Source organism: Cibotium barometz, chromosome 28, assembly GCF_041138505.1.
Source record: "Cibotium barometz isolate CiBa-2024 chromosome 28, ASM4113850v1, whole genome shotgun sequence".
NCBI lineage: Eukaryota > Viridiplantae > Streptophyta > Polypodiopsida > Cyatheales > Cibotiaceae > Cibotium > Cibotium barometz.
Genome location: NC_141073.1, coordinates 38,924,576 through 38,951,174, shown reverse-complemented (window position 1 = coordinate 38,951,174; position 26,599 = coordinate 38,924,576). Strand labels below are relative to the sequence as shown.

Sequence of the window (26,599 nt, the reverse complement as noted above, 5' to 3'; positions counted from 1 at the left end):
GCCAATTACAGCTGAAAGGAAACAGCTTTACAGTAAGCGTGAAAACTAATGTAATTTCGCATACTCTCTTCTCTCTCTCTTGGTTGCCTGATTTTTTCTCTCTCTTCCCGCGTCCACTCTCCAGCGTCGTCGTACTGTTACACTATTATCGCATTTACCTACTCGCGTTCAGCTTCGCCCAACAGAAGGTTGCCCGGGTTGCTTTGCTGCAGGTGGTATTCTCGGTACAACAAGTCCGCTGGCTGGTCTGTTGCTTGTGCAACACGGGTCTCAGTATCACCGTGGTGATTCAGGAGGGGGCAGTACCTTCCCTTGCACTCTCGGCTGCCACATCTTTGACCTGTTTCACCCGGTAGCCCTTACACTCCTTTCTTCTCAACTTTCTGCACAGGAACTCCGACGCAGCCATGGAGATGCAACAACCGCAGGAACAGCTAGATGGCCTGCCGGACAGTTATACCCAGCCGCTGCAAGAGTCGCAGCACGGTGCAAACGGCTTCTTCTCTTCTGGTGCTACAGGCGATGATCTGGCCGTGATCACAACTGCAGATCTTGAAGATTCTGCCCCCTTCAGCATACGGTGAGTGCCCATTCTACAGCTTCCTCAAAGCATTCTGCACTCAGTCCAGTCATATTCAATTTGTAGGTTCCTCGAAGCATTTACTACATGGTCAATTTTAGCTCACCCCTTATTTCAGCCCCGTTCATACCATATACCGGAACCACGGTTCCGTGTCTCTAGAAATTTATCTTGATGTGTTCTGGCCACGGTGGTGTCATCCCAGAGGCTACGTTGCTGCTGTCCGGGAAGTCAATATAGCCAAGTGTTGGCCCTTCTCCCTCAAGCTGCTGGAAGAGTCCATCAAGGAGGGGAAAGACCCGCTCCTCCCCCCACTGTCACCACGTGCAAGCGTTGTACGCCTGAGCAGCCATTATTTCGAGCCTGCAGGATTGGCACATGTAGGCGGGGATGAGGTGTGCCTCACAGAGGGGTCGCAGCTCCAAGTACAGATCGACTTGGGTAAATATGAAGCAGAGTTAGGCGGCCAAGGTTGTACACCCATTGCAGATACCAGTGTTTCTCCTGGATCTGACCCTCATCCAGAGCAAGAAAAGCCTCCTGCAGGCAAGCAGTCAGCTGATGGATGTCTAACTACATCTCAGGAAGTCAAGGCAGCCAGCATCAAAGATGAGCAGGCAGGAGCCCGACCTGTTACCCCATTCCCCGAAAACATCTTTGTTTTCAAAAGGCAAGCGCCACGATCAATTCGAGAGATAAGGAAGAGCATCATCGAAGGCTGCCACTGTTTCAGAAGAAGTGAGAGCTCCGGGTGCACTCAAATTTCTGGCAGTATCAATTGCTCCCTTCAAATGAGTGTGGACAATAAGTTGCGTTCATCGAACACTTCAAACACACAGGTAACTGCCGAATCAGGAGATTCTAGAAAGAATCAGGTTGCAGTCCTTCACAATGCCTCGGAAAATACCTCGATGGATCGAACTTGTCAAAAGGAATGTGCATATGAGGAGACTGCAAGAATTAACGGGTTGATTATGAAGAAGTTTTCCCATGTGGATGTGGGAGCTATTAATAACGTTGCGAGTGACTCAAATCTCATAGACAAAGATGAAGATCAAATTGTCAACATACAAGCAAGTAGCACACACAAGGAGTTCTCAATGATTGAAGCTGATGCTTTGGAACCTGAGATGCAAGCAAACACAGTTGCCATGACTCTACCTTCTAAGAGGTCAGGTAAATTATGTGAAGATACAATCTCCAGGACATGCATTTCAGAGTCCCGAAGTGTGGATAAATCCCTCGAAACCTTTAGGTTGGAATCATTCAATTCAATGTCATGCTTTGATGCCATAACACAACAAAAATGTCCGGTATGTCTGATTTTTAGATCCTCTTCCAATACTGCCTTGAATGCTCATATAGATCATTGTCTTGCATCCTTGGACATGGAGAAGGCAAAGCCTAAGTTGCAAAAGACTAAAGTCAAGAAGAAAAGATCTATAGCTGAACTTTGTCTGATTGCACCTCCATGTGTCTTAGATGAGTCTCATGATCTTGATGAAATTACTTTGCCTTCTACATCCAAAGAAGACACACCTGATAAAGTAGACATGAAGAAGCAAAGGTCCCAAAGTTTGGCTTTGCAGAGGAGACATACTGTTCTAGGAACATGCCACCAAAGGAGAATATGCAGATCTAGATCTGAGGCAAAAGCTCTGAAGTTGTTGCGAGGGAGAGAGTTGAACCATGCTGTTTCTCCAAGTTATTGTCGACAAACAAAGGGAGCATCCAAGAAGATGGCGTTACATGTAAGCTCTACATCCCCAGATGTCTTTCATGATTTCCTTGTGTTATGTTTTAATTTTGTCAATGTTTTCGACATCCTAAGATGTGTAACTTAGTGCTCTTATTCTCATATCTAGCATACATAAGCTAATCGCACTGTATTTCCATGTACTAGGCCTCTTTTTTTCTAACTAGCCTTATGTGCAAGATCCTCTTGTGGTTATCAGTTTTCACCTCCCATAGGCACTTGTTGTAGGCAACGCCACTGATGAGGAAGCACCTTGTGGGGTTTTGCACCCGGGACCTCTTGGTCCAAACATACACCTTTATCATTTGAGCTATAACCAGATTGGCTCCATGTGTAGGACTTATCTGCTTGATACAAGATAGAGCATGTACAAGCATACATGCACACCTATAAAACCATAAAAAAATACATTCATACAAACGGATATCCATACAATCATCAACTATATATGAATAAAAATCTCTTGAACTACAACTGCCATGGCTGTTTGGGATAGGAGCTGAATGTTTTCATTCCATGGTTAAGGAGAGGTTTTAGATACCTGTCCAATGAAAGTGCTTCTAAGTGTATGATTACAAAGACTTGAAATAACCTTCAATGCAACTGATTGGATAATATAGATCACAAAGAAAAACAAAGCAAGAGTGCTGATGATATTCCTATTTAAAACATTTTCAATTTTGAGGGATAGTTTTTCTTTAAGAGTACTTAGAGCTCCATCCCCTGTGTTAGTGGGCTAGAAAAATAGGGTGCATGCGCAGCTCTTAATCTATCACTGCATTTCCACGCACAGAGGACACCGAAGATGTGTATTTAGTGAAATGCGCGGTTCACGAAAGTATGCGAGTTGCTAGTTACTTTCTTCTCCCTTGAGAATAGTGTAGCGCCTTCCTTTTGCAGTAATCTAGTAGGCATCCTAAAACATAGCAGAGAGCTCCCTTACTTTTAAGTGGCACATCCTTTTCACAGATTTAATCCAACCCTCTCACCCATACTGCCCAAGTTAGCCCTCTAGCTCCCTATAGTGAGGATGGGGCTCTTACTCGTCCTGTGTAGTTTGTCTTGGGAATGAGGGATTCTTGAGACTAGGATTTGAGAGAGTTTTTCTAAACTCAGGTACATGAGGTGCGTGCATAGTGCAACCACAGGTTGAAAAGTGAAACCTTTTCAAACCAAACCAGGCTGTTCTTTCAACATGGTAACATATTGGACACCCTAGTAACTCGAGGAATAATATTGTTTACGAGTAAATTGCTAGGCCGTACTTTGCAGAAGTAATCATGCATAAGAACTGGATCAGAAACTTCAAATTCAAGAGAGGCCAACATATGTAATGCAAGATCGTGGAAGCTTGAGGGATTTGATCGCATGCTACTTTCCACCACATAATCTTTGAGATTAGAGACGCTGAAAATGTACATCTATACACATGTAGGAGTGGTCTTGTTTTTTTTAATGAACACTCTCCATGCATGAAATGGAATACGTCGGTCTGCCCATACACATCACACAGGGTATCTTTACTAGTTTGAACCCACAACCAATGGCAAGGGGCTCCTCTCTTGGCATCTCCAATTATTATGCTAATGCGTTGGGAATGGCGTCGTCTGGGCCGGCTCTCTCTCTCTCTCTCTCTCTCTCTCTCTCTCTCCCCCTCCCTGTCATTAATCCATTAACTTAGCCAAGGTTGTGCGGACCAGAAATGCACATATGCTTCTTTAAGAATAGAGGCTAATATATTTTGGTAAGCGGTTTTTCAAGACCCTACGGATCTTGGAAATAACATAATCTACCCAAAAACCAAAAACTTTGCCGGTATCAAAGTACTTAGCCGTGTTTGAACATTCTATTAGTATGCTCGCTTGCTTGCCCTACTACAGATCTAGACTCTTGCAGTGATTAAAATTGGTGTGTTTTGATTAGATGTTCTTAGACTAGTGTTGTTACCCTATAGGCATTTTCTTTATATCTTTTCCCAAATATATTGAAATTTTGAAAGAAGTTTTAAATCGAATCTAACTAAATCTTAATTTTGAAAGAAGTTTTAAATCGAACCTAACTAAATCTTGAAATTTTGAAAGAAGTTTTAAAGCGAACCTATCTTTTCCAGAACCCTTTTAGCATGTGTTAATGACAGTTTATAATGTCCTCAAGCTGTGTCGGAGACCGTCCTCATTGGACACCGTATTACTGATGAGATTGGAAGAAGAAACGAAGCATGTTTGTAAGACACCATGCTTGCAGATTTCGGATTTGCGTTAAATCGCAAATGCGAGATCACAAATGCATTATACATGTGAAATACCCACATAGTACACAAGGAATTCTCCCAAAGCCACAGGACCGCGTCCACGGTCATGAGAACAGGCCGCTAGTCATTCATAAAGAGTTCTCTTGTGAGGTTTCAATGAGGAGAAGCATTCTTCATTTTTTATTATCTCATACTAACAGAACGTGAAATAATTTCAACTACACGCAAGTTCAGTTTTCCCGAGCAGATGCGAGTGCATTGCGCCTCCACATGGAGTGAATAGCTCAAATACCACGTGAAATTCTCACAACTAGCTCTGATACCATGCGAAATTCTCATAAAACCCAAGGACGGGCGACTCCGGGATTGCGCAATGCGTACACTACCATCCAGCTCGTCCTCCAGCTAACCATATAGGAAGAGCTCTTCAAAGAGAGTCAGAGGGGACCGTTCTTCGTACACTTGCTGACAAGACAGAAGCTTGTGCCTTTAGAGTAGGTTAGTAGGTCCGGGAAATTCTGAGCCTTACGTCAATCCTTTTTATCATGAATGGAATTATTTAAACTTAAATATAACTAAATTTTGAGAATTTTGAGGTGTTTTTTTTTCTTTCCTTAATTTGAGAAAGTTTTTGTAGACACTGAACAAGGTCTAGGTTAAAATGAACTTGTCTTTTCCTGAAGATAGGGTACTTCATATTAGGCATTGTGGTCACTAGTTATCTTCAAGGTTTAAAGGGAACCTTTGGTTATCTTGCACTGTCGTGTGCTCAGAAAACATAGGTACAATGTATTTTCCACTACGGAATTAAAAAAATACTTTCAGCTTTCAAAGTTAAAGGTTTGAAAATAGTAAGATTTTGGGTGGTTATAATTACTTTCAAATCATTTTATTTTTTAAGCAAATCTTTCTAATAATTAGAGATGGAGGTTTCCTTCATTTGGTGGAGAAGTTTTTTTCTTTTTTAACTTTGCAGAGGATATGAGGGGTCCTCACGGAGTTGGTAACTTGCCCTCGCTTTGTAGAGGATATAAGGGGTCCTCACGGAGAAGTTTTTTTAGTCCTTTAGTAGTCGAGTGGTATTCAAGCCGCCACTTTCTATGAGAGACCAACAATTCACAACCAAGATGTAATGATAATTATTACTAGGTACTCAACTTGCACGTTGTTACGGTATGTAAAAGACATAAAGAAGAAAAAAGCAGGAATGGAAGGCGAAATACAAAGGGTCAAATTAGCAATTCATGGAAGCTGGAATACTAAGGGTCAAATCGAAGGGATTTTTTCCTCGTATGTTTTAGAAGTCCAGGATTTCTTTTTTCTATCCTCTCCTTGTGCCTTGGTTGTCCATGGTTAATATGTAATAGAAATAGATAAGGGAGGTTACAAACTTCGAAGGTAGTGTTAGCCAAAGGTTCTAAGGGTATAACCCACACTATTTCTATTGTCAACATGCCCTCTCACTACAAAAGTCCATTGTTTGAATACAGTGAGGGACTCGCGTGTTGTTGGCGACGTCTGCATACCTTGATGAATAGAATGATGCAGGGAGTCGCCTGTAGTTGGCGAGCTGGTATACACGCCTTGATGAATAGAATGCATGCACGTCTTGATGAATAGAATGCAAGGACTTGTCTGTCGTTGCCAAGGGATAAATATAGAATGTAGGGACTCACCTATTGTTGGCGAGGTTTGCAAGCCTTGATTAAAGCCACCAAAGATGCTTGCAAACAATGAAAACATAAATATATAATCAAATTCTATAATAAGTTGGGATTGCTCTTGTCTAATTATTAAAAACATTTTCCACACATTTTTTCACTCATTGTGTGTCCACTGTGCCCCTGTTATTGAGCGGCATCTAAGGCCGTGCTAGACTCTTGCTTAAAAAACATAACCAGGCTAGTTGTTGCATGTTTAGTTAGTCCACAAATAGTGCATCAAATATTACAAATGACAATTTTAAATCAACGGGCCGAAAGGGTTGTGCATGACGTGTAATTTTCTATTCAAAGAACAAATTCGTCCACACAGTTGGACTGTGCATTTGTGGCAAAATAATATATCTCAATTTTTTTTCAGTGCATGAAATATATACGAAGTAAAATGGCTACACGTGGTAAATTGTAATTTGCAAATCCTCGAAGGGATTTTTGCTAGATCATTATTAATGAACACCATCACGTGAATAATGTGTACAGTGAGGAGTGTTAGTTTTATTTATACCACCTTGAAAGCGAATAAAGTGCTCACATCAACGTACAGCCATGGGGAGGAGGGGCACGTGGGTGCCATGTGGAAGTTACGGAGGTTTCATAGCTGTCATGATGAGGTGCACAAAATATCGCGTAAAAGTGGTTATAAGGGTTTAAGGTATAGATATACTTTTATGGCTGACAAAATCACATTATCACCATGTAGCACCGTTGTGACACGTGTCTTTGTCGCATAGGCTTTAAGTTTTCTGCCATTTGGATTCCACGGCATTCGACCCGTCATTTCGAAGGGACCTTTAGGGCCCACTCACTCTATACCAATACTTTCGTTTGCATTTCAAATGGTTTGTGAATTTTATCAAAAACCATTTGGTAAGGTCCTTACCTCGTGCAAATATCCCTAGTCTTCCTTAATTAAAGCTTATTTTTGCAATATATATCTGGCAATTTGTATTAATTATATTACTTGGCGAACACCAAAGGTCGAGAGTTGTTGCTACATCATTTCATGAATAACCAATTTAGTGGCTGTCGGTTACTATTGAGTAAAGGTCATGCAAGCATGAACTGGTTTTATACGTCAACTCAACTCATTAGCAGTTCTTGCAAAGAGCATGTAGACTTTTAAAAGAAGAATGCTTGTGATCCCTTGGCATCATTGGCGTTTCGCACATGGGCAATGTTCCTTGTGTTTGACCTTACATAAATATAATTTAGTTTAGGGTAAAAGGGAGATCCTCCTTGTAGTCTTCATTACTACCCTTTCCCATATGTTGCAATACATCTTTGAATGGTCCTTTCCCATGTGTAGGGAAAAGCATAGCCTGAAATATGCAGCATTTCAATGCGCCAAAATTTTTCCCTTTAAAATTGTACTCCTTCACCACACTCTTCTCCGGTGTAAGGCTATTCTTTGTATTGATTTGGGACTTCTACCACTCACATGACCTTTTCCACCAGGTTTTTGTATGGAAAGGATTGATAGGAAACAGGCTTCCATTATCACATCCTAATTGCACCATAAAGTTAGGTTGGGCTAATCGATATACGTATCATAGTATTGTAGTTTTTAGGCACAATGGGTAAGGATTCTTACTGAAAGCAGTTATGCATATGCTTGCCATGTTCTAGCTTTGGATATATATCCTACCTGATCTTAGTTTCGTGCTTTTTAGAAGATATTGGTGGGATGAGTCGATGACACTTTGTAATATTCTTCATCTGGTAATGTAGAATTTATACAAGTATGTTTAGACGTTGCCTCTATAAGAGGAGCAAGTTTGGTATAAGGCCCAACCTGAGACCCAAATGGAAGGTCTAATCCTTCCATTCCGGCCTGGTTTTTATGTAGTGGGCATGAAGATCGCTAAAACCTACGGATCAAGCAATCTTAACATTAAATCTTGACTCACACATCTCAGTAGTACAAGTAGGTACCACCATTTCTAATCTTTGTGAGTTAAGGATGGTCAGAAGCTATCAGGAGGCCTTATGACCAATGACCTCTGTCTAGAGGCATCCCAATTGGAGGCCGCCACAATCATGCAAAGGTTATACACTTCCCCATGTGACACCTCCCATACAAGAGGGGTGCTCCTAGCTTTTGAGTTCCAACCTATGCGAAACCTTTAATTACCACACTAGAGCCTTGAGAACATTCCATGTACTTTCATGATTTTCTTCTCTATGCTCGTAGACACTTGGAAGAAGTTGGACTTTAGTGTCTTCAGAGTTGTTAGATTTCTTGTGCAAGTATAATCAAGATATTCTTCAATGTAATGAATACCTTGTGAGAGTCCTAAAAAATGTGCAAGCAACACGACTTTCAATCCCAAAATGGAAAGTACTACACTCGCATGCAAATGTACACAAACACGTACACACATTTGTACATTTATATACGTGTATATTACAGACGCATATAGGTATACATATATATGTATTAATGCGCGTGCGTATTTGTTTGTGAGAGTATGTATGTATTTAATATATATATGTGTATATATATATATGTATGTATGTTTATGTATATGCACTTATGCATGTATATGTGAGTGAAAAACCATATTATGCAATTTAGGAAAATCCCATTACTTTGAGAATTTTCTTTTCAATATACTTTTTGGTATATCTTCATTATACCAAATCCAAAGTTGTTGGAGAATGCGGATTTAGAACCTACTTTTCAAGAGCTTTTCAATGATATGTTAGATGAGCTGGTTTTGATAAAAGCTTAACCATGCTCCCATTTTCCCAAACTCCCTAATATGGTCTTTAAGGTGCCTTACATTAAAAATGATACATGTACCATAACTTCTTTTCATACGAGTCTTAAACCAACTATGGTAATAAATATCTTGAAATATAAGTGCCAAAATACACAATTGATTAACATGAAGAATGCATAGCAATTGCCAAGGCGCTTAGTGTGTATGTGTAGCAACCATTGTGTCCACTTGTACAAGGCAAGCATGAGCATATAAATTCCCTCTTGCAAAGGGTTAGATGTTCTCCATAGGTTCAATGTCCACCACCATTGATTCACTAGCATGGACTATAATCCCTAGGGCAATATGGTTTCTATTGCCTTATATCTTTTGTAAATGGAATGCACACCACATGGTTTTCACTACTATAATTTCTCTCTTTGTCATTCAAGATTGTTATACTTTCCTTGCCTAGATATATTACAAGAAATTTGTGTAAACTTTGAGTTGTCAAGGTTAATACTATACTAGTAGACTAGTGAATGATCATTTCATATCTAATTGTTAAGATTTCAAACTCTTTCATTCTATTGCAGAATAGGAAGTATACTTTACACAACTTTTAAAAATTTTTAAACTATAAATTATTAGTCTTATACACTTTATTTAACCACTTTCCAACATTATGTAGAAACACATGAACATTATCTTTATGGTGTATCTAGATGCTGAGATATTTTTCTCCATTTTTTATATATATCAAAAGCATAATCCTTATATTTTGAGGTCACGTGTCATGGAGATCACGGAGCTAGTTTCAAATATTCATTTGGATAACTAAAAATCCACAGTTACTTTCTCTTGGATGTAATGCCTTATGCTTATAGTTTCATGCAAATACTTTTTGATGCTCTTCGCTTACTTCAATTAGTTTAAAATGTATAAGTTACCACATTTGAGACTCCATGTCGATCTCATATATGGGAATGTGTAGTACCAAAATGCAGATAAGTTAAGATTATTGGAAGTCTTTTTTTGGAAGGGATTATTAACATTAGTTAATGATAGATCATATTGCTATTATGAAATTGTAAGTGAAACTTTATACTTCTACATTACTATAAAGTGTAAAAGGGTGACTTTTATTAGTTGAGTTTAACATATAAATTACATATATAATTGTAAGAGAGCATGGAACACTACATTTACCAAATCTTCTCTTGTTAAGCGAGGAAGCTCTAATGTTGAGGCTTTGGGTTTGAAAGAGTAGCCCTTCTATCCATCAACAAAGGTGCTTGGGAGAGTTGGTATTACTTAGTAAGAAACTCAAGTCTAACAAGACTACTACATCAATTGTTGATTTTTATTATATTATAAACTCAATGTTGTTCTTGGATATATGCAAGTAGATGTTTATGTGTAGTTGTCTCAACATAGAAGAAATTGGAGAAAAACACACACAAATACACTTCGTGTCAATAAGTATGGTATTGGATGGCAAAACCTTTATGCATGCACTACAAAATAACTAGAGCATAGCCGCGTCCACAACTGCGCTATAATAAAGGGCATTTGGGATTTTAAACTTTTTTGGCTCAGCTATACACGCGGCTATAGGCAGCAGTTGTAGTCCCACAGTAGCCGCGCGCCCATAACCTCGTGTATAGCCTCGCTCATAGCCTCGCGCATATCCACGTGTATAGCCTCATGCGGCTATAGCCTCACCCATGACCTCGCGTCTAGCCTCATCCATAGGCGTGTGTGTAGTCTCGCCCATAGACGTGCTGTAGTTTGCAACAAAAAAAACGAAGACAGAATGGGAGAGATGTGTTCCCATATCTCTCCCATTCTGTCACTGGTTTTTTTTTACATATATAAAACATGCGTTTAGGCAAGGAAGAAGAGATACAAGACTCTCAAAAGAGAGTCCACGACTTAAAGGAAGAACTTGACGAAGCTCTAAACAAGACAAGGGCTTCGGTCAATGAGGATGAGGCTTTAGCTGGAGAGCTCGAAAGGAAATGTGCAGCTCTGGAGAAAGAGCTCTAAACCAAACTCCAGGACATTGATTAGAAACAAGAGCTTATGCATTAAGCTTATGTATAAGCTCAATGCATTAAAAGATAAATGTAGAAAGCCTATGCATAAGGTTTATGCATATATGCTTAGCTTATGCATAGGCTTGAGCACTATGCATAGAGGTTATACACAAGCCTATGCATAATCTTTGTGCATGCATGCTTTATGAAAGCATGCATATATAAAGCTTATGCCTAGGCTTGTGCATAAGCTCTATGCGTAAGCATGTATGAATGAAGCTTATGCATAGAGCTTGTGCATTATGCTTACGCATAAGCTTAATGCACAAGCTAATGCATGAAGCTTGTTCTTAAGCATAATGCACAAGATCTACACAAACTTTATACATACATGCGCACATAGATATTATGCCTAAGCTTAATGCACAAATGCACAAGCCTATGTATAAGCTTAATATAATGCATAGAGCTTATACATTGGCTCTATGCATAAGCTCACGTATAAGCTGTATGCATTGAGATTAATGCATAAGCTTTATGCATACATTCTTATACATAGAGCTTATGCATGAGCCTATACATAGAGTTTATGCACAAGCTCTATGCATAAGCATGTATGCATAGAGCTGTGGATTATGCTTATTTATAAGCTTAATGCACAAGCCTATACATAAAGCTTATGCACAAGCCTATGTATAAGCTTTATGCATACATGCATACATAGAGCTTATGTATAAGCTTAATACACAGATGTGTAAGTCTAAGTCTATGTATAAGTTGTATGTATGCATGCTTTCATAAAGTATGCACGCATAAAGCTTATGCATAGGCTTGTGCATTTTAAAAAAGACAAGTAAATAATAAATCCTCGACATCTCATAAAGCATGCATGCATAAAGCTTATGCATAGGCTTGTGTATTGAAGAAAATACAAGTAAAGAATAAATCCCCAACATCGGGAGGTGTAAGAAAAGCAGAGATTCAAGTTAAGAGCTTACCTCTTATGCTTACTAGAAGCTTGTGGGCGGTTGAGGGAGTTTAGAGAAGCCTAAGATCCAAGTCTCCTCACCAAAGATGTGGGCTGTTTGTCTTAACCTAGCCATTTTTTTTTTTTTAGTAAAGCTTTTATTTAATAACTTAAGTGAACTATAAAGGCATGCATACAAGAGAGGGATGAGGGCAACACAAGGAAAAGAGATAGCAAGTAGATTGAGGTAACTCTCAAACCCTAAATAAAATATGTAATCTTTTTATTTTTCTTGTGATTACCTTAAGCTTGTGTGTGATGCTTGTGGAGAGGTTTTTCTTGCTTGTGAAGAGAAAAGAGATTTTTTTGTGAAGGGAGAAGAGGGTAAGGAGATGGGAGGTTTGTAAAACTACATAAAACATGTTATTAATTAGTTTATTTTCAATTAAAAAGCTTAAAGAAAATAAAAAAGCGAAGAGCTTGAGATTACCTTAGTGCTTGTGATGCTTGTGGAGAGAGACCTTTTTTGCTTGTGAATAGAGAAGAGGGTTTGCTTGTGAAGGAAGATGAGGGAGAAGAGGTGAGGGCTTGTGAGAAGAGCTTGATAGCAAGGGATAGAGGCAGATTCGGGCAAGGTACAAGAGCATGCCATAGCTAATGTTTGGCAGGCAAGATTCGAGCTCCAAGGAGGAGATGTTTGATGGAGTACAGGCGGTGCACCACGCGGCAATGGGGTATCCTATTTTTTCAAAATTTTCATATTACACGGTCATATCCTCGCATTGCTATAGTCTCATTTGTAGCCTCGCGAATAGCCTTGTGCAACTATAGCTGCGTGCATAGCGGCACACAAGACTTGCACAACCTGCGCAGCTATGTCAGGTCCCCTCTCACTACCCTCTCTTCTCTTCATTTGGCTATCCTGCGCGGCTATGCTCCACTTCTCTTGTTGTGATAGGCAATGGGCGTTTTCAAGTGAAAATTTTTCGATGGAGTTTCACTTTCACAATGAGCAATTTTAGAAGAGAACATTGTAGTATGAACATTTGCTTAGAATATCAATGGACTACATGTTAAGGAACACAGCATAAGCCACAAAGAACTGAGTTTGAACATTTTAATATCCTCTCCTTGTATGAGATGATATGCAATGTTGCCAGTTGATGTACTCCTATGAGCGTGCTCGATTCTTAGCGAGATTCTTAGGTGTTTGGATTGCATTTTCTCAAAGATATCAAGTACTATTAAATAGATGAGATTCACACTATGATGGAGAGGTGAGTAGGTTCATAGTGAGTGATTCAAGAAGAAAAGGGCAAGCGAGGGAGAGGAAAAAAAAGAAGGATGACAAAAAAAAAGAAAGAAACAATGGGAAGTCGGGCAGAGGAGAACAAGTGTAAATTTCTTCATAAAGATACTAGTAGCACATATGCAACCACAAGAAGGATTACGTGCAATCCCATAACAATGTGCCACCCAACCATCACTGAATAGGCTTTTTATTGGATGATGAGGGAATACATCTTACCGTTCTTGCCCTTATATGGTTACTTATTCCTTCAATTGCACCCACATCAGTGGAAAAATGCTTGCACTTCAGCACTTCCTTTGATACGAATACTTTATGAAGATAGCGGCATGGACTGCATGCAACCCGATTAGAGGGTGGTCCTTAACCATCGTAGAAAAGATGTTTTTGGATGAGGAAATGAATATTATTGTTGTTTCGGTAATTGCATACATATGGGACTTACATTGTCACATGCAGAAGCAGAAAGAAGGCTGCACTGAAACCCTGACTCCTGCAATGGTAGCTTTTGAGATCCTAGGTGCAAAATTGAACAGGATCAGCAGCATGGCAAATGATGAGGCCATAGCCAGATTGCTACACGTACCTTGTTTTAGTGCACGTTTCAATGCACAATGCCTGCACTCGAACAAGTAGGAGAGGAAATGGAAAAGAGATGAGAAGAAAGGATGTTGGGTAGATTAGGAGGTGACTAATGGAGATTTGATCAAAATGAATAAACAACTCTTTTGTTTTTAGCTTATTGGAAACGATACTATATTATATTAGATATGGATACCCTCTTCAAGATTGAGTGAAAAATGTATACTAGCTATATATTATCATTCTAGTTCAATGCATAGAAACGTGTGTACTAGCTATATATTTTCATCTTATTGCAAAACGTGAAGCTTCTCGATCAACCATCATGCTAGTTAAATGCATAGAAAAATGTATACTAGCTATATATCATAGTTGTCACGGTACAAAAATACGATATCGTACGGAAATTTTTGGTACGATATGAAATTTTCGGAAACCGTACGATAAAATATAGTTGTTTTTTTAACACTTACAAACTATGGAGCTTCAAGCTTGAATGTGAGGGAAGGTTGGGAGGGGAGGAGTCTACAGTGCTTGAGGAACCAGAACATGGAGATGTGACTCTCCTAGTTGGATCTCCCAATTGTCTCCAAAAAAGAACCTACATGGGTAATGCAATAATTGCTTTCAAATTATCCAAGTTATCTCTTTTTCTTTTTGCTCGACTAGCCCTAGGCCCAAAATACTCCTGTAGTTACCATTTTTTCATCGCTTGTAGACGCCTTTTTATCCGCCCGTTGGCGATGCTGTTGGGGAAGCACCTTGTGGGGGCTTGAACCTAGGACCTCCACGTCCTAGGAAAAAACACCTTCACCACTTGTGGCTATGACCTCATTGGCTTTCCAAGTTCTCTCTTGTTGCATGCCCACCAAAATTTTTCAATGTTCAAGTTTCACAGCTCATATACTTTCTCCACACATACAAAGCTTGTGAGATGTTTAATCCCTTCATGGTCAAATTATCCCAAATGCTCAAAGTGTACATTGTGCTAGTGCCATGCTCATTGAGTGGCTTAAGCCTATGAAGGTCTTCCATCCTTCTAGGATCCAGTAGCTCCCTCTCCCATCCTCAATTTCACGTAAACCAAGCTAGACTACCTTGAACATCGTATAGGAATCCAAATTTGAAGTAGGCATTACTCTTCTATATGAATAGATCTTGTAGGATATCTTAAGAAACCTCCGCTTGCTATTCAAGTCTCATAACCTTTTGAGCACCCAACATTTGTGCACAACTGTATAGCCAAGATTTTTTTTTAAAAATGCACACACATTGTATGGTTGGAGACGTGGGCAAATACCATCATTACCATAAGGAAATACCGAGATTGCCATTTTAAGTAGTGGACAAGCAATAGATATTTTCCCCACATGTGCCACTCAATCAATTAGAGAGAAACACCTTGCACAGTTGTTACATTAAGCTTAAAAAATGCATGCATCCAAGTCCCAGTTCCAAGCAATTGAGCTTTGAGACGCCAACTTGCACTTTGCTATTGTTGCCCATTTTCACATAGGTGAGGTGGAGAAGTGCATGATGTCTGGATATGGTGACCCTCATGCCACCTCTATGAAACGCACATCAAACATGTGACCCCTTCAGGGGAGGGTATGATGTCCCCAAGATTTAAACCCAAGGCCTCCCTCTTGGGATTTCTAAGTTCAAACCACTATGTTCAAGCGTAGGGGAACTATTACAACTACTGACATTCAAAAATTTGAGGGATAGATAATGTTTTTCTATGTGAGACTCAGCTAATGCCTATTCAACTTAATTCTAAATGGAAAAATTGGATAGAGAAAGAAGAGCCAGCCAAGTTGGGTTCAATCACCATGGCAATACCATGACTAGTGTAAACTGTAAAACAAAATGTAGGGGTTAGCCATGATTAGCCTGAGTGCTCAAAGACAGGAGTGCAAGTGATAAACATAGAGATGAATATAGCAAGAACACAAAGAGTTGGGTGTTAATGCCAAGAACTATATTGATGATTTGTATGCACGAGATTTGTATGAAGTGGGAGACTTCTTAATATGTAAGAGAGAAGTATTAACATGTATGCATGCATGAGTACATGTCAGGGATTTAATATTTACATAATTACTTGAAATTTTTATGTTATTAACAAACGTTAATATCATGTTAACGTGATCACAATGATAATAGGCTATATTAACGTCAAACATTCTTGCCTATTACACACATTCTGACACCACAATATCAATGTCATGCACTATGATAAAGAGTGTAAAAGGCCCAATTGTAAGAATCAAAGCATGGGCAAACCTAGTGGGAGTTTTCAAGTCACCAAAAATTCATAGCACTGATATCAACGTTAATAACAGTTTTGGTGAACGTTATTAACAAAGGTTATTAACATGTTAATGTTTTTGTAATTACATCAGTGAAATCCCTGGTACGTGCATGTAGATATGACACTAGAATACTCTATTACAAAAGATGCCTAGAGAAACCCCTAAAGGCTAATGCATCCAAGAATTAGAATTAAAAGACCTAACCTATTTGAAGCTAGAAAAACATCATGACCTAGTGGTGGGTTCTGTAGATATTGTCCTTTGCCAAGACTGTGAGATCCCTCTTACCAACAAATAGAGTTACAAAGCTGGGAGAGCATCTTAGCGCTAGATGGGGAACCCTCTTTTTTTCCAAGAAAACATATCCACGATTTCGATACGTCCTGGCTGGCTGAGTAATTGGTTTCTCCTCTTGAGACTTTGATTTCCTTTGGGATATAGATGTGGCTTCATGAATTTTGTGTCTGTAGGATGTGGCAGCCTTCAAGATGTTTGGAGACAAGTCCCATGTGGGTGGAGCTGAAATTGAGCTTTGATTGGCCGTCCAGAGGGCTGGTGAATTTGTTGGCTTGCATAACCTCTGCATATCTTGTGTATTAGAGCCCTGCCATAGGGGGTATATAAGCAAAATAACGACCTATCCGACCACGTAAATTTCATGAAACGCGATGCCTTGTGTCAAGGAAGAGTAATACATGGATGCAAGGCCGGCCATTTTTCACAACTACCTTTACTGATGACAGGATACAAGTCTGTAGGGTTAAATCTTCCCATTACCTTGTTAGCACGGCTAGAAATGAAGGGAGATCTTGTATTTCTAGAAGTAGCCAGGAGAGAGGTGTTATGAAAAATCAAAGTTTGTGTTTCTCTTCTTTTGGGGAGTTTTAGCTAATATTCCACTTGTCCTTCTAGCTAATCCACTCAAGTCTTATCCATAATGTTATAGCAACATTTAGAGTTTAAGTCAAAGTTGAGGTAGAAGCTCGGGGGTGCACTACCAAGAAACTCTATGTATCAAGTGTGTTCAAGGGGTATTTATAAAACCCTTTAGTTGTGAATTTTTCATGAATAAAACGACCCCTTTTTCTTTATAGACTTATGTTTTTTTTTTCAAAATTGATTAAAAAATCTCCTTCTGTAAATGTATTTCTTTAAATTTACCTTAAAATTTTGAATTAAAAAACCCCTTCATTTGAACTCATGTCGTATACTTACCTATTTTTAGGTGAATCCCTTGAGGGTATAAGTAGCTCTTGTTGACTACTTAATCTAGTTAATATGTTCCTATGCAAGAACCATCTAGCCTGAGTTCTATTTTGAATGAAACCTCCAGCTGGCTTGCTACATAGAATGTGGCGGGTGTGTTACTGGCGACCAACAAAAAACCAACCATGAGGGGGGCTTCTGCTTACAGACTGTAAAGTTCATGAGGAAAGGGCAAGATCCGAATATCAAAAACAGAAATTTTTCATTACTGTCTGTTCACTGACCCAAAAGTGCCAATCATGTGATGGCATGAATATGAGTGTGTGACATAAGCCAGTTTCACAGGTCTCTAGAAAAAAGTAGCTTAGCAAGCAGCTTGAGAGGAGCCAGATGTGAAAGGCATGTTTGGTGGCTAGTTCAGACTTGAAAGGAAAATAAATCTAGAGCTTTACAATAAGTGGTGAGACTTTCGCCAATGAGATGAGGTGATAGCTCAAGTGGTAGAGAGAATACTCAGTGGCATTGCCTATGGGTGGATAAAAAGCACAGGAGGATCTTGGGCTTGAGGCCGCTCGGGGAAAAAAGGTGGTCGTGAGAATTCAACATTTTGAATCCTGCAAGACGAACATATGTATCTAGTGAGGGATTTCCTTGCAAAAAATGCCTCTGCTCTTCGGGGCCGGGTGCTTCTTTATGTTAAACACTTGTCCCTGTCCAAAGAAGAATTCCATAATGAATGATTGGTTGTCAATATAGACCTGAGACTAGGTGGCCCATGCCTGTTTGTCAACACAGACATGAGACTAGGTGCCCCATGATCCCTAGTGACTTCAACAAGTTTTAGCACTGTTAAGGTATTGATTGGCCACATATTTGTTTCAAGATAACAAGACCGCCAGCATCGTTTATGTTTACATGACAAGACTATAACTTGAAATATAGATGATTGAAGGTGATCCACTATATATTAAGATGAGAAACCAAGATTATATGGGTAACATGATCGTGGCTTGATAATGCGATATTCCTAATCTCGCTCTACAACAAAGTGCAACAATTCATTCTGGATTCACACTAAGAAAACAACGATGAATGCCAGTAGGCGGCTAGTAGCCTAAGGGTGTGGGTTTGTGACTTGGGAAGGGGAGGCCTTGAGTTCAAATACCCACTAGCCCCTGATTGGCAAATGGGCAGCTTTGCAGCCACAATTGTACCGTTTTCGGGTGGGATACCATGCTACATCAGGCAGGCACTTAAGTTGTTATATTCATGGAAGACAACAACAACTATCCAAGACACATTCAGTGTTCACACAGATAAGGACGGGGGGGATCCCAACGAGGTAATAGCTCAACTGGTAGAGATCTTTGATAGGACTTGGAGCCCTGGGTTCAAAACCCAACATGGTGCTTCCAATGCGAAATCGCCTACGGGCAGACAAAAAAGCGCCTACGGGCAGGGAAAAATGTTAACTACGGGAGGATCTTGGGCCCCCAGCCAGTTGGGGAAATAAAAAGGAAAAAGAAAAAAAGGAGGTACTTGCATTTACTGTCAAGGACGAAATTTACATCCAATAGAAGTAATGCATGTGATGCATGTTTCCTACGGGCATAGCAATATAACCTCCAGCTACAATCACAAAAGCACAACTTTAAAAGATTTAATTGTTGCAAAAACATTCAAAAAGGGAAGATCCAATTTGTGGTCTTCGTATTTTATTTTTTAGATACAGTAAGTTATGTGCTAGTAGATTCATAGTGGTCCGTTTGTTAACTTTGCCTCCCTCATCAATCTTAAAATTCTCTTTTCTTTTTTTGCTTTTTGAGGGAAATACATATATTAATATACTAAAACAGAGTTGATACATGATAATTTCTTAATATCCCAACCTCAAAAAGTCAGGTAGCCATCTGCAACAAATGCCAAAGGTATCTGAAACTTATTCTCGTGAACAGGAAACATACAATAGGATCATTGTCTTATTGTCGAGACATCAAAAAAGAAACCAAACTTTTCAAAAATTAAAACTAGTTTTATCATGTCATCAACATTACTTGCATTGTGATTGTGTTATTATTTGGTGCCATAGACGGTATAGAAGGTGAATAAATCGTCTTGTACAACTTATAGTTCTAAAACATCTAAATAGATGTTTGGCAAGGTACTGACTTGTGATGCCATCTCCTTGAACAGGAAAGCAGACTAAAGCGTGTCAAGAAAGCAAACTCTTTAGGCAGGCCACAAAACTGGAACTCTAGGACAATGATGAGGGATAACAATGGTTTGAAAAGAAAAAATGTACCTATGTCAGTGGCAGATCAGGATCCTGAACAAATCAATCACATATTGGTTGCAGATCTTCGAAAAAAAGTCGAAGACACTCCAATGACTGAGACACAAAAGGTGCCGAAGTTCTTGCAAAGAGGAAAAGGTAAAGGTAATACAAATATTGATGAGGAGCCCGTTCAAGACTTGACAGATTGTACACAGTCGGAGCTTAAGAACGCTTCTAGAAAGGCATTCAGAAAAGTCTATGTCAAAGAGAAGAAAAAATGGTCAACCTCAAGGTCACTAAAAAAACAGTTGCCCCAAAAAGCCTCTCATCTCATGAGGTCAGGTCATTTGCTAACAAATCCGGGGTCACATGATACCACCCTTGGAATCCCAGAGAAAGAGGCTAATGCCCATCACGAACATCACCAAGGGACAACAAATGCAGCCAAAACCCACTTCCACTTGCATTTGGAACCTGCCAATAAATCCACAAACAAATGTCAGCATGACACTGCAGGTAGCTTTGATGACTCTTCAAATCTTCAGTTGGCAATCATACAGTATCCTTCTGTACCACAGAGAGGCTTGATTGAAGAACATGTGATTGGCAGATCACATTCCAGGGAAACAAACTTGCAAGGGGACATATGGCTAAATTACAATCCTAGTCATCAACCACCAGAAATGGATGCAAGAACTCTGGAGAAGCATTTACCTTTCCAACCAGAACCTCTTTCAGAGCAAGCCATCAGCAATCCTACCAATGTAATAAGGGTGGTGGAAGAAAGGTCTATGCAGGAGCCATCACTACCCACAGTTTCCTCCATTTTTAAGGGTCATTATGGCAAAGTGAGGCGTCAAGCTGAGGTTACCAATCTGGATGCAAATTTGACCGAATGCCAGACACCGTCTCTTCCTAATTGTGCTTTTCCTTTCTCCGGCAATATCTTGCATTCCGAAACCTTGCATTATTCCAACACACCCTTCAGAGCATTAAATGATGTGCCGCAGTTTCCCATTGATCATCAAAACAATGAAGCATCGTTTCTTACAAATCATTCTTCTGAACTTACAAAACAAGTATGGAGTCCGATACAAGAGGCTCATAGACGAGTACAAGTAATGGATTCACAACAAGCCCAAGAATCTCCCTTGCTACCATCTACATTGACTGACTACAATGATGTCTTGGGGCAGCAACATGAAGGATTTTCTCTCTCTCTGTGGAGAAATGAGGGAAATCAATGGCCACCAGGAACTTGTCAGCAAAGAAGCTTATCAGTGGCAGCCTCAGAAGATATGAGACCTCTTATCCCAGTTCATTTGATTAAACCGTTGCAAATCACTGGCTTAAGCAAAACATCTAGAGCAAGTAATATGAACCCGCAACTTACAACACCTGATATTCTCATGGCCACAGCAGGTTCCCACAATGCCTTCAAAAGTAACTTGGCCTTACAAGAAAAGTTTCATGTGTTGTGGAAACTTACGACCATGGCATAAAGGGCTGATTAGTTTTGTTAATTTGATGCAGGAAGCCATGACCAACACCTTCTGGCTTTCAATGACGGAGAGACACATCGGATGCATCAAGGTTCTACTCGACTGGTTTCGACTAAAGGTCATACCACTATTCAACACTCCTCTGTTCAACCAGGCTCAAAAGTTGAAACACAGCAGGTACTTATGTACTTTTGTTGCTATATTGATTCAAGTAGCACTTTGAAAATATTGTCCAAATCCTACGAAGAAACCTCTCAAATGTGGACCCTCACATGCAGGCTGAAGGTTTTTCTCAAAGCCTACCGCCATGGATGCAAGCGGCAATCAAAGATCAAAGATCCGTTTCTTTTGCGCCTGTGGAAATCACCGAGCACCCTGTCAACCAGTCTTCTATGTTAGGAACAACACCCCCTACAAATAGAGAAATCTCTGGAGGGTCATCAGTGTTTGACTTTGGTGGGAAGCCTGTTCTGCGACTTATGGGTAAAACCATGGTGCTTACACCTGGAGCTGACCAGGCCCAGGTTAATTTAGGTGCCACCCACTTCGATACACAATCCAGTTCAAGAAACATGAACTTTTTACAGCCCGTGAGACCTCCAGAGCATAGGTATGAGCAGCCAAAGCAGTGGAACACATGTCAACAGCAACAGGTGGCCGGACAGACTGGTATGTGTCCATTTACAACTATTTTCAAAGAGCTTGAAGTTTATTTTCCTATAACCTGATTACTGACTTCATATGACACAATGGAAACATCAATAACATCTATTATTTATCATCGAATAAATAAACAAATGATTGGTCCAGATAATGGAATAAGCCCTTTGCTTCCATGCACAGGATTTCTACAAAATCATGTATCAGGAGAACCAATCATCAGAAACAGAGAAGTCCAGAGCTGGTTAACTCCGGACCCATGTTCTCAGCCTGGACTGCGAGACCTTCTCTCTAGTCCACCTTCATCAAGTCAGACTGGTCAGTACACTTTCTCTAAGCAGCATGCTGGCTTTCAGCTGAGTGGAAATTTTCCAAGAACTGTATCAGGACAGGAAGTGTTCACGCATTCATCACTGTCCAGAGGTACCCCATTGTACACGAACAAGTTTCCAGATGCTTATATGAGCTGGCAGCATCAGAAACTGAAGGGTCAATCATCCTTTCAACCTCATTCAAACACTTGTTTTCAGTGTTCTTATCCAGCCTCAGACAGAGCCTTCTGTAAAGGCAAAAGATGCAATGTTTATGAACCCCTACTGCCGCAGGGTCATGGAAATGCTGGCAATCCGGCATATACTCTGTTAGGTGTTCCAAATTCAATGCTACAAGGCCCCAAAACAGTAAATGCCTATGCCCATGCTGCCCCCTCTTGTCTTTCAAATGTGAACAGGAATGACAAGGTACAGCAGCCTGCCGAAGTATTTATAATTGATGATGATGAAGATCCCATAAATTTATTTGACAGATCCATGCCAAGGTTTTCAGGACAGGAACTCAACCTCATACCACGCCTCAGTCCACCAATGTCAGCTGCACTGCGTCCATTGCATCACGATGGAGGGAATATAGCTATGGTGCCAGGTAAAACAATCCCCTCTTCCCGCGCCCCCTCCTTTGTCAAACTCTCTCTCTCTCTATCTCTCTCTCACACACACACACACAGGCACACCCTCTAAAGTTTCTAGCTTTGAAATGATAAGGGGATGTAGGACTGACTGTTTTTCTTTGTTATTAGGGACAGGAATTGCAACAAGACAGAACCCAAAGACCAAGGCATTTGTGCCCATTATCTACACAGGTGGCAGTAAAAGTGCAGAGTCTCGCATCATTCCAACCAGTGTAGCAGGACCAAAGTTCCAAGGCTTTGGAGGTGAGGTGTACAGAGAAGTAGAAAACTATGGGGCAGTCATAAATTCAAAAAAGAGAATCAATAGTAAAGAGCCGTTGGTAAGGACTGGCAAATTTGTCAAGACTAGTGAAAGAGGCTTACCTAGTAACTTCAGTAGTAGGGATGGCAGCCTCTGTGATCTTGTGCTTCAAGGTTGGAGAGAAGCTGGTGCAAGACCCAACCAGGGCCCGCCTATGCAGGCACTTCGAGCTTCTGTGGAGCAGCTGCAAGGTGAAGAAAACAGAGGTGGAATTTGCATACCAGAAACGTTGACCAGGAACCCCTCTCCTCAACCACTTGATAAAGATACTGCACAGTATCCACCTTCGTTGAGTTCGAGTAAAGCAGCCAGAATGGTTCCTTTTTCGACGGATTTGTGTGGACCCTTGGTTGAAATATGTAGCACAAACATGAACCCTGCAGAAGTGGACTGCCAAGATACTGGGCAGTTCATGTCCATGCCATGTCTGTCATCATCAATGATGATGCAACCACGTAATGGAGATTCTGGGCTGGAATGCATGTACATAAACAGCAGTTCCAGTTCATCCTGTCTACAGTTCACAGTAACAATGCAGGAACCTGGGTCTTGTTCAGGTTTGCCGCCAGTAAGCTTGCCAGTAACAATGCAGGAACCTGGGCCTTGTTCAGTCGTGCCTAGAGCAAGCTCGACAATAACAATGCAGGAACCTGGGCCTTGTTCAGTCGTGCTTCCAGCTAGCTCGACAGTAACAATGCAGGAACCTGGGCCTTGTTCAGTCGTGCTTCCAGCAAGCTCGACAGTAACAATGCAGGAACCTGGGCCGCCTTCAGGTTTGCCTCAAGGAATCCAGATGAGTTGTGAGTTCATTCCAGAAGCATCGGAAATTTCCCCTTGGGATTCTGTCAGCAAAGAAGATGATCATCTGCCTGTGATCTATGACACTTCAAAGAAACGGTTTCCTTGGTTTCCAGGAAAATCTGGGGCCAAAAATTCTGACACACATGCAGCTATCAATTCACTGTTGGTTAAAGAGGCCCCCCTGGATGCTGCAGCCACGTCTCACGCAGGGGTCAATCCGAAAAATCAAGCGGGCCTCGAAGGTACAGCTCAGAGCCAAGGCATGACGTCTCTCAGCCAAGGCATGACTTCTCTCAACTTGGCTGAGAAGTTCCTGATGGTGAATGGGAAGGTGTCTATGGTAGACATGGGAAAAGATAAGGTGGCAGCAGTTGCAGATGGGCAACAGCACGGATCACATGACCATCATCTGGTTTCCAATGGCTGTCATAACATGGGGACATCAGTTGGCCATGGGAGCATGACCTCCTGATGATGTTACTACAGCTGTTCCTAACTGGCGTGCCATCGCAGAGAGTGTTGAGATTGAATCTAATGGCAAAACAGTAGCAGCCAATCAATCTACCGCAGCTGCAGAACCACTACAGCTTCTATAATCGTGAGAAGCCTATCTTTTAGTGCAAATTATATAATGATTTTTACTCTGAAGATATTGAGAATTTTGGTACAACATCACCTTCTTATGAACATAATACGTATGGATGGGTGTATAGTTTGCAAAGCAAAAGAACCATCAGAAAACAAGGCGACCAGACAGCTCAAATAATCGAACGAAGAGCTTTATAATTTTGTCTTTGATTTGAATTTTGGCTTTGATTGATGAAATGACTTTCTGACCGATAGCTTGAGACTGTGTTTTTCTGATTCATAAATTGAGATCTTCTTTGTCTTCAGAGCTTTTCGAGCGCCTAGCTTACCGTCTACATGAATTATCACAGCATGTTGAAAAGAAGCAAGCACCACTTTGTACGTTGATTGAAATCTCCACTAACCTGCAATTCCAACGTACGTTTTAGAACTTGGTCGGTGTCGCTTGCATGCCTGCTGAGCACTTGCTTTTTCTCGAAGTAACGACCGATTTGGTATTCTACAACACTTCAGTGGTTACACACCTGTGCACGCTGGGCGATTAACGCAATCCCTGGAATGGGGGGACGAGATGCATTTAATATAGCCTGGTCCCACTAGCCCTTTGTTAATTAAATGCATGGCTATTTGGATCTTTGACCTTAAGGTAATCCTTAACCCTCTTTCTTGTTAAGGAATGTCATCAAAATCATCATCACACAGACATCTCATTATGCTTTTTATTATGTTGTTGACCCCCTCAATGTCATCAAAATCATCATCACACAGACATCTCATTATGCTTTTTATTATGTTGTTGATGCCCTCCTTTGATTTGACTTTCAGCTTTGAGAGATCACGAGGAGGTCATTTAGTAAATGTCTCACTTAGCTCACATCATGTATAGAAGTCGGTTTAATGGTGTGTCAGGCGGTTTGTGTAGTCGCTTAAAGAAGGTTGGCATGATGTCATCTCGTTAAGGGTGTTATGTAAGGTGTTCCACCAATACTCTCAACCTAAGAAATGTGAGCATTATTATTTTGCGATATGGAGAGAGTTTCTAAGATTGTGATGTCGCTCTTTAGCATAGCTTATACTTTACCTAATGGCAACATCTTACTACACACTTACAGACTAAAAGTTTGAGGGAGACTTCATGTCTTCCTTCACTCCTTTGTCCAACATGTGATTTTGTTTCTTCGAGCTTTTAATCTCCCTTAGCATGACAAAAAGGTGTATTGAGATGGCTTAGTGACAACACAACTTGTGGGCTCCTTTAAACTTGAGGTTAGCTACACAAAAACTCATCGACCAAGATTTCGGAAGAGGTTCTATGAAACCCAACAATTTACCTTGCGTTTGGCGTATTGGGCTCTCCTTGGTGCTAGAATTAAATTTGTGGTTTTAAAGAAGAGAGTGAGGCACTTACCTTTGGTGTACTTGAGGGTTTGCAAAAGCAATCGAAATTGGATGACCGTTGGAGTGCTTAAGACGTAGTGGCACTTCAATCTTCTTTCTCTAGCTTATGATTTCTAGTGTCTTGTTTTTAAGAAAGTAAGGTGTTTAATTTTTCAAAATGTTTATTGAAGTTGTTTTCTCAAAGTGGTTGCAATTGAGGATTTCAAGCTTCTCAAAGCTTTGCAAAGTCAACCTTTGCATCTGGTTCACATGAAACTCTATAGTAAATGTTTCTTAAGTAATGTCTTGGACCCTGGTGGCTTTGTAAAGTTGAATGGTGAATGTATTCCAAATTTTATTGTCACACACCATCCATATACTAAAAATGAAGTTGGGAATGTTTGTGTGGAGTCTCTTACTGGAACCAAAATGAACATTATATGCATCCCTTCCTTTCTTCTCCTATGCCTATGGAGAGAGAACTTTCCACATTTCAAAAAGTAGAATGGGTGTATGGGTATATGTCAGGCATATGTTGAAATGAAAGCAAAGTGCGATAATGCAAAGTAGCGTATTCTAGGTACTCTAGTTTTTCATGAAAGTAGCTTACTTTTGTGATTTTTTATTTTACATCCTATTCGACATGGTTTAAAAATTCATTGTCAAAAATAACACATCAATCACTAGGAACAAGCAAAAC

The 26,599-nt window shown here is 40.3% G+C and overlaps 1 protein-coding gene across 2 annotated transcripts; it reads left to right on the top strand.

Moving 5' to 3' along the window:
• Positions 1-65: 65 nt before the first annotated feature.
• On the top strand, positions 66-24,720 carry LOC147622816 (uncharacterized). 2 transcript variants are annotated; one of them, XM_086822465.1, is made up of 7 exons: positions 66-580; positions 786-2,331; positions 19,622-21,125; positions 21,237-21,382; positions 21,484-21,874; positions 22,049-22,786; positions 22,941-24,720. In XM_086822465.1, the coding sequence occupies exons 1-7, from the start codon at positions 408-410 to the stop codon at positions 24,404-24,406; spliced, it is 5,964 nt and encodes a 1,987-aa protein (XP_086678591.1). In that variant the 5' UTR covers positions 66-407; the 3' UTR covers positions 24,407-24,720. The 2 variants fall into 2 exon arrangements, with proteins under 2 accessions (XP_086678591.1, XP_086678592.1); XM_086822466.1 differs by having other exon boundaries at positions 72-580; positions 22,947-24,720.
• The last annotated feature ends 1,879 nt before the right edge of the window (positions 24,721-26,599 follow it).